At 44.2% G+C, this 9,178-nt stretch overlaps 1 protein-coding gene across 4 annotated transcripts in view; it reads left to right on the forward strand.

Annotated features, from left to right (window-relative positions):
* LOC117970206 (aminomethyltransferase, mitochondrial-like) overlaps positions 1 to 7,862 on the forward strand; it is an 85,487-nt gene extending 77,625 nt beyond the window's left edge. For 2 of the 4 annotated variants that reach the window (XM_058988325.1, XM_058988326.1), the window contains exons 2-9: positions 3,386 to 3,553; positions 3,971 to 4,051; positions 4,400 to 4,531; positions 4,946 to 5,024; positions 5,153 to 5,298; positions 5,785 to 5,965; positions 6,388 to 6,543; positions 6,645 to 7,862. In XM_058988325.1, coding sequence (XP_058844308.1) covers positions 3,386 to 3,553; positions 3,971 to 4,051; positions 4,400 to 4,531; positions 4,946 to 5,024; positions 5,153 to 5,298; positions 5,785 to 5,965; positions 6,388 to 6,543; positions 6,645 to 6,823 — 1,122 coding nt within the window. In that variant the 3' untranslated portion in view covers positions 6,824 to 7,862. Of the gene's footprint in view, positions 1 to 1,673; positions 1,922 to 3,385; positions 3,554 to 3,970; positions 4,052 to 4,399; positions 4,532 to 4,945; positions 5,025 to 5,152; positions 5,299 to 5,784; positions 5,966 to 6,387; positions 6,544 to 6,644 lie in introns of those variants that run through there. The other 2 variants (XM_058988323.1, XM_058988324.1) reach the window with 2 other exon arrangements.
* The last annotated feature ends 1,316 nt before the right edge of the window (positions 7,863 to 9,178 follow it).

Below are 9,178 nucleotides of genomic sequence, written 5' to 3' on the forward strand. Positions count from 1 at the left end.
ACAGTACAGCTTGGAAAATATATGGGGAAACCCAAATTGGTATATGGTATATGGGAAGCTCCATTTAGAATGCGGTGTCCAGTTCTAGTCGCATCACTGCAGAATTGTTATTTTTTTTCTGTTGAAGTATGCTACACTGTGTAAAGTTGAAGAACACAGGCTATGTTATTAGCAAAGGGGCCAGCCAAGAATTGGAGCAGAGGCTGCTCTGGAGCGAACAGCAAGGGACGGGCCCTGATGGGACGCACAGCCTCGTCTTGTTCATTGCGGATGTTCTTATGTTTAAGTAATTAGAGGTACTGTAAGGTTTTTGGCAGTGCTAGGCTATTGTTTACTGTACAACATCGTCAAAGGGGGTTGGTAAACTTTCACTTGATGCTCAATATAGCACAATATATAAAATGACTGGAAGGATACGATTAAAATAAAGAAGACAAAGCCAATGCAGCAATATGATTGCAGCCTGTGAAACAGTTGCTGGGACCTGATGCGAACCCAGGCGACTGCTATCCCAGTTACCCTTAACTTATTTGCAGCTGCCCCCTGTAAGGTTTGTGCCAGAGAACCAGTGTTCAGGTGTTGGTGCTCCCTCTGCTGGACTGACTTCGCACTGCACGGCTGAATGCAAGTTGAGTGCAAGTGCAATCTTCCATTTGCATTTTGACCCCTTGAAAAGGTTCCTTCCTCATAAGGTCAGGTTAACAGGTGCTCTGCTAAACTCTCCCCCGCAAAATGAACCGCTGCACCTGAATGGAAACACAGCGATGCTCTGCTAACTGACTGGAGCCTGAGCGATGAGGCTGATTACCTGCCTGCTCAGGTTTCACTGTAATCCAACAGACCACGAGTCAGCTTTGCACTCCATTCAACAAGGTCCACACTAACCAACTGCTGTGAAGCAACATCATCCAGCATCAAAATCATTCTCATTGCAAAACAAATTATTAACACACTCAGGTAGACAAACACTTCGAAAAAGGTAACAGAAAACATTTGACTTCTTATAATAAGGGATGAGTTCAATGCTGTTCAATGTGTAGGAACATTAATGTCTGACATCAGCACCAAACTGATGTCATCGTGCACAATGGATTACAAACCTCTATTGCCCCCCAGTGTACCGCTGGGGCAATGTTTTGAGAAAAAGCTTAAGAGGTAGACCAAGCAACTGCAAACTATTAATACTGACGGAGAGAGAGAACGTCTTTGTGAGAAACACTGATTCGTGTTGATGCTCTTCCGATTGAGAACACTCCAAATGAATTGCATTGCCCTGAATGGAATCATGGCACAAAATACAATAACATCTGTTGAAAAGATAAATAAAAACCCAAACTGTAAAAATAAGAAGACATGTTTGGTTCACCAGGGTTTATTTAATACTGCCATCCTTTAACCACCCTCTATGGAAGAGATTTTAGTCGTAAAATAAAACAAAATGCAATGACTTTTTTTTTATTTGTTAAGTGAGATTTATACTCTATCTGTACTCTGACCTAACCTGTTTTGATAATGCTTATTACAAAAAAACTACAAAACCCAGGTTCCTTTGCTGCGTTATACGGCCCAACACACATGACGACCAGTCTGGGAGATGTAGTCCATTATCTGTTACGTGCCATGAAAAATAATGTTATACAAGCGTGTTTAAAACTACAGCTCCTAAAATGCACCGGTTAATTATCGTCTCTGCTTCTTAGAAGAAGGGGCGGGCTGTCGAGTCCGGAGTTCAGGAGTATACAGAAAAACATTGGCAGTGTCGTCAAGTTTGCACGAAGTCAAGATGTTGCTTCGGGTCGTAGCAGGTAGCCGGTTCGGAACGGGGATCCAGAAGGAAGTCCTGCGGGCCGCGGTACCGGGAGTTAGGCAAGAGCGTCATTCTTCCACTGCAGAGGTTAGGAAACAATCTCCAAGGACGGTGGTGATTAAAATATGAAAACCATACTTCATTCAATTATTGCGTTGATCATAAAACTAAGATAATTACTGCAAAAGTGGCGCGTTTAATAATAGTGATACACAGTTGTGCATAAGACAACGTGAAGTAAAATACTTTGAAGCGATTACACTGCAAGAGCTGCAGGTGTGTATACATATATATAGCATTTGTGTTTTTTCGGTTGATGTGCTGATATGATTTACACAGTTGACGGGACAGTGATTCGCTCCTGCGTGATGAAATCTGCTCTCCCCTCACAGTCACAGATGTTCAGAATGCCCCGACAGCAAACACTTTAGCCTACTCTTGTTGGAACTGCCTTGTTTTTTTTTTTTGTTTTTTTTTTGCAACACATGTTTTGATTAAATGCGAGTTTTTGTGACCCTACAGTGCTGTTGTTTAATATTACACCCCTCCCCCAAAACAAGTTATAAATGAAACCCGTAGTCTTTGTGTGTGACTGTGCCTTTACGAACACAGTGTATTTGTCTACTCGCTTAAGAACTGTCTGTACTTCATAATAGCGCTTTGCTGTGAGGCAGTTGAATTCGTCATCAGAGAGGGACGCTGTACAGTAACAAGAGTAGTGGGGGCTGAACAGCTGAGTGGTGCTCAGCAGTGTTGATGTGAAGTATTGTACATGAAAAGCTGAACTACACAAAGGTATAGGGGCCAATGGGAAGGGTGATGATGTCACACAGCCCATGCTGCTGCACCTTTTAGTCCCAGATTGCAGAAGCAAGCACCTCCGGACCCATGTGGCTTATTTATTGAGGTTCAATTCAAGTCCCTGGACCCATGTCTTGGTGGCTTATTTATTGAGGTTCAATTCTCCCTCCCGGTTCAAGATTTTTTCGCAAGGTGTGATTGACCCCTGGACCCAGCATTAACTGATAATAGCAGCTGGCAGTTTCCATTGGCAGTGTTGGCTTGCTGCGTGCTGCAGATTGTTCTTTGGCAGAGGGCTGTTTGGGATGAAGGGCACTGTCAGCTGTTCAGAGTTTTGAAACTAGGTGCTCAGGCACAGGGACTGGAAACTTGCTTTCCTAGGCATTCAGAATGGATTTTATGAGTCTTAAAGAAAACTGCCTTAAAACTGTCGCTGTTTCACCTCTGCGGACTAGAAAAACAAGCATACATAGTTTTATTTGTGTAAGACTTATTTTTGTCACCGAAATGGGCTGTATTATTATTATTATTATTATTTTTAACAGCACATCACGGTAAATAAATAGATACATTCAGAACTGATCATCAGAGAAATTGGGAAATCCGTGAGAGCTGAAAAAAAATGCAGCCTTAGTTATACACTGTGATGGACTTTTTGCAAAGCTGCTTGGTGCTGAACGGACCCCCCCTTGTGATTGTGGCTCCCCTCCTGTAGTGTAACAGGCTTGCCCTCCTCCTCTCTCTGTGTCAGTCTCTGTCTGTCTGTCCCTACCCCAGGGCTCTCTCAAGAAGACTGCTCTGTATGAGTTCCATCGCGCTCAGGGAGGGAAGATGGTGGAGTTTGCTGGCTGGAGCATGCCTGTGCAGTACAAGGACAGCCACATCGCCTCCCACCTGCACACACGGCAGCACTGCTCCATCTTCGACGTCTCTCACATGCTGCAGGTACAACTCAATTAGAACATCTACACGGTACAGATCTGGCTTTCGGGATTCCTCCTAGACAGAACCTGCATCTGGAACCAGGAATAAAACTATGGTAGCAAGATTTTTCCAGGACCCCTTGTAAACGAGGCCTTGGGTTAGTGGGTAAATCTCCTGGTTAAAAATAATAAATAAATAAACCTACCAAGAAACCAGAACCTACCAGGGATGTAAGTAAGACTGCCATTGCGTAGCAGTTTGATTCATTCCCGGTTTTACTAGGAGTTTAATAAGACACACCTGAGCTTGTTACCTGTACACTGTGGCTGATGGAGCGAGTGTTAAATGGGTGAAACTGCTATACAACGTGGTATCTGACATGGTCTGATATCGGGCTGCGATCACATCTCCATTGTGAATGTCCTTGCTCTGTTCCAGAGTAAAGTTCATGGGAAGGACCGGGTGAAGTTCATTGAGAGCCTGATCGTGGGAGACGTTGCGGAGCTGAAGGATAACCAGGTAGGTGCCCAGGCTTTGCGAATGTTGCCCGATTCTGCTGCCGTGGCACACAAGGAGTTTCTGTAGTGTGACTGCCAAGACTGATGCTTCACTGATAACACCGCTTATGCAGTTAAAGGCAGGGCAAAGGTCATTAACCCTTCATTGCTTGCAAATAGATAGTATTTGCGGTATCACTGCTTTGAGTATGGCACCGTAATCTGGTTCTGAAGGAGTGGGGTGAAATGGGCAACACACGCCCCTAGTTCTATACAGGCAAGTTTATAGAAGCAACTGTAAACTAGTAGTATCCTTGTATGTAAGTCGCATTGTAAACCTGAATCAGTGTGTGCTGTGCTGTCTCTCTAGGGCACACTATCACTCTTCACCAACGAGAAGGGCGGGATCATGGACGACCTGATCGTCACAAAGACCAGCCTGGGCTACCTGTACGTTGTGTCCAACGCGGGCTGCGCAGACAAAGACTCGGCCCACATGCAGGTAACCAGGGACCCTCGTGTCATCTCAGCAAGGCTGGAAATGCATTGCTACTCAATAACAACAGCTGCTTCCGGGTAGCTGTGCTGCAGGCTCTGCATGGCCTGATTACAGCTAGACTGTCGGAGCGGGGTCGAAATCGGGGTGCAATGTATAAGCTGTTGAGTTTGAAACATCGGAATTCAAGTATGTGATATTCTGATCTGAATAGCATTCAACGAGCAGTTTCAAGGGCATCAATGTTATTTTTTACAGAAGAGCGGATTTAGAAAAAAAACATTCTATAAATAACTCTGAACTTTGTGAACAGGGCGCTTTATTCCCTTTACTGAGGTCCATTCCCTCTTTATTTAAAGAATTTGATAGTATAGTGAGTGATTTTTAGGAGACATTGAAAATAAACATTTATTTTGATAGGCTAAACTAAAACAGTTCAAAGCTGCCGGGCATGATGCAGAACTGGAGTTTCTAGACTATTCCCTGATTGCTTTGCAAGGTAACTGATTTGTTTTTGTTTTTATAAAAAAATAAATAATAATAATAATAATAATAATAATAATAATTACTTTGAATTTGCTACATGTCCCTCACTACTTGAATTTGAACCTATCTGGGTCTCTGTAGGCCCGGAAATGGCAAGGGTCCTTCAGGCAGGTGTGTCGGACGACCTCCGCAAACTGACCTTCATGACGAGCACCATGGCAACAGTTTTTGGAATCGCGGACTGTAGAGTGACCCGCTGCGGATACACTGGAGAGGACGGGGTGGAGGTTGGTCTGGGGTGCAAAAGCCTCATCAGCAGAATAAATGAAAACTTCAAATCCCTGTCTTGCCACACACCGTTGATTCGTAATTCATGCCCACATTCTTCATACAAATTCTCATGAAAATCAGACCTGCATGAGTCACAGTTTTACTGCTTGAAAAATAAGCAAATGAGGGTGAAGAAACAGACCACCCATAACAAGGTTATTGATTGTTGTGTTTTAATATTGTGTAATATTCACGCTTGTGGAAGTACGTGACTTTGTGACAGAATGAAGCTGGACGATTATCTACTTTTAGTTTATAAACTCAAAACTGATTAAACTGTTCACCGCAATTACAAACTAACATGGGTGTGCTTGGCAATACTTTAGTATATCATGTTAGTTTTTCGTAGGGTGGCCCGGCACAGTCTTGTGTGTTTATCTGCACGTCCTATTGTCATGTCTCCTCATCCTGACCCAGCCCTCTCTCTCTCTCTCTGGCTGCAGATCTCGGTCCCCTCGCAGCATGCAGTCCAGCTGACCGAGACCCTCTTGAAGGACAGTGCGGTCAAGATGTCCGGTCTGGGGGCCAGAGACAGCTTGCGGCTGGAGGCGGGGCTCTGTCTCTACGGCAACGACATCGACGAGGGCACCACCCCCGTGGAGGCCAGCCTGGTCTGGACGATAGGTACAGTCACCTTTTTCACCCGAAATTCAGTGTATCTAACTGCTGCAGCTCAGTAAGGATGTGATCTATCCCCAGCCAGTTGCCCTCCCTAACGCACAGTTGAATTAGTCATCAGAGATGGGCGCTCTACAGTGACAAGAGTCCTGGAGGCTGAACATGGAGCTGAGTACTTTAGCAGAGGGCTGTTTGGAGCCCACAGACAGCAACAGTAAGTTCTGCAGCCAAAACCCTGTCTGCAAAATGGTGGATTGGTGGAAACAACATCATGTGTTGTAGCTCTTCCTTGATATTTCTGACGAAGTGTTGTTGAAGTGAGTAGGAGACTAATAGAAAGTATGCTGGGGGTTGTGCTGTTTGTGATCCCTGAGAACGTGGCATGGATGTTACAAGCTGCTCGAGGGGGTCTGTTTTCTCGTTGGCAGGTAAGCGTCGGAGGAAAGCGCTGGATTTCCCCGGGGCCTCCATTGTGGTTCAGCAGATCAAAGAAAAGACGAGGAGGAAGCGTGTGGGGCTGGTGTCCACAGGGCCCCCTGTCCGGCAGCACACCCCAATACTGAGCCCCGAGGGCAGGGTGATCGGTGAGTAAAGCCCCCCCTACTACCTTGTACGATACAAACTGGGGCTGAAAGGTTCCGCCACTGTCGTGGATTACATTGTCTGTGTTTTTCTCTCGGCTTAGGTGAGGTCACCAGTGGTTGCCCCTCCCCCTGCCTCAAACAGAATGTTGCCATGGGATACGTGGAGGCGGAGTTCAGCAAGTTGGGAACGCCCATCAAGGTGGAGGTCAGGAAGAAGGTCGTCGATGCGGTCGTCAGCAAAATGCCGTTCTTCCCAACCCGATACTACAGCGGGAAATAGGACTGGACAGCAGCAGTGCCCAGACGTGGAATTGTGTGCAGTCTACACTCAGCTCTAGAGTACAGCGTTTCTCTGAAGAATGTACACGGGGAGGGCAAATCCAATGGCATAACTTAGAAGATCTTTATTTGATCTCAATCATGGTGATGCAGGAATTCATAATTTCATAATTAACTGTTTACATTTGGAAACCAAATCACGGCATAAAAGCACAGCAGTCACCGAAGCTCTGAGAGCGTGCTGCAAGATTTAACATCTTAGCAGGAGACAAGCTCAGTCCATGCATTTACTTTACATTCAGATACTGTATATTCTAACTGAGATACAGTATTAGTCTAACCCAGGGCTGTCCTATAGATGTTTCACTGAGAACGTGACTCTTGATTTTGAGGTGAACATTTTAGTTAGCTTTGTAGTTGTAGTAACCTAATTTAGTCTGGGTAAAAATGTCAGGGCAGTTTGGCCGGCTAACCTAAGAGTTCCACAATTTGAGACGGACAGTGTAAACACACACACGCACACATACGCACACACCCACACACACGCACAGACACACACACGCATACACCCACACACACAGACAGACACACACACATACGCACACACCCACACACACATACGCACACACCCACACACACAGACAGACACACACACGCACACACCCACAGACAGATACACACACATACGCACACACCCACACACACAGACAGATGCACACACCCACACACACAGACAGACACACACACACATGCACACACACAGACAGACACACACACTCACAATAGTGTATCGCTGACTCAGGAGGATTCTGGGGAGCTTTTAAATTGTTCAAATGCACAATAAAATAAAATCAGGTGTTCTTAACAAGCCCAGGAAAGAAGCAAGATTCCAAAGTGCTACGGACCCAGCTGTCAACTATGCTGTTCAAACTGCCAAGGATATTAGAATTGGGAGCTTATAATACTAACTAAATGCACGAGGATTGTTTTGTGGAATTTCTAATCTAGTTGTGCTTTATAATACAGAAATCATTTTGTAAGATGTAGTCCTGTCTTTTCTGCTCCTGGGAGTGCATGCTTAATGTTGTAGTTTGTGCATGTCTGCCTGTGGAATACAGAGAACACGCATTTAAAGCATTCAGCTGGTCTAAACAATGTGATCCGCAGAGCGCCTTTATTTCTAAAGCCAGTAAATGTAATGAATACGTCAACACCTATCCCTGTCTCTGCTAACATTTTGCGGTGCGGTGACACAGCGCTGAGGGAGTATGGGATGAAAACCACGTCAAGCCTCACTGTGAATTACAGTGTATTGTACTGGGCTGAAGAAACTACACTCAAAAGAGTAATCTCAATACCTTTACCTTGGTTTGGTCATGTGCAGTACTGTGGCTGTCAAGCGTTTAAGTTCTCTTCGGTGTGCCAAACCACTTAGTAAAGCAGTTATACAGTTTAAAAAGTGCAGTGCCACTGGAATATCTGGTAGTATTTATAAGATTTCCTGACCCCCAGGTGACAGCCAGTCAGGAGCACAGTTTAAGCCATGCACTTGGAGTGGAGAGGACTGGGAGAGCTGGTTCAGTGCCAGTGCCGTGGTCTCACACTCACAGGTGACTCGTCACTGATTTTAAGGCTCATAAGTACCTGTTAAATGTTGTACTTTGTATTTAGATAATGGGTGTCATCATGCATGCACAAGTTATGCTACACCCTGTGGGTTTTAATTGCAGGGTGGTTTGACTGATCCAGTTTTACTGCTGTTGTGGTTGGTTATTTAAAGCTAATGATGACTGTCTCTTTACACTTTGTGGTTTAGACCCTCGGTTGTGCGTCTAATATTTTGTCTTTTAACAAAAATAATAATGATAATAATAAATAAAGAATTAGATTTTTTTGCATATATATATATATATATATATATATATATATATATATATAATCGGTATTCGGTGAAGCAGATCATTGTAGAATTCCACACCCTCCCTCATCTAAACACGTTTTTTAGCACTCTTTGGAATTTATTTGATTACATCTACTATACATATAAAAAGTATCAAAACAAACCCATTTAAAGCAGATCAGATGGTTGTTCAAGCTCAACTCCACCCAACCACAAAAGACTTGAGGGGAAATCGGGAGTTTGGCAGAGTTCTGCAAACATTGTGCACGTTTATTGTGAATGATATTCCTTAATCATTTGAAGAAACAAAGAAAAAACGACAGGTTATTTGGTGATTGGGTTTAAAAGCTGTCTACTAATATGATGTATAATGTACCGTACTGTATATTGTAATCGTTATGCACTACGTTGGTGTTGATCTGGTTTGCACTTACTGTTGTCACGCATACACTTAGT

The sequence above is a fragment of the Acipenser ruthenus genome, chromosome 16, assembly GCF_902713425.1.
Source record: "Acipenser ruthenus chromosome 16, fAciRut3.2 maternal haplotype, whole genome shotgun sequence".
In the NCBI taxonomy this organism is placed as follows: Eukaryota; Metazoa; Chordata; class Actinopteri; order Acipenseriformes; family Acipenseridae; genus Acipenser; species Acipenser ruthenus.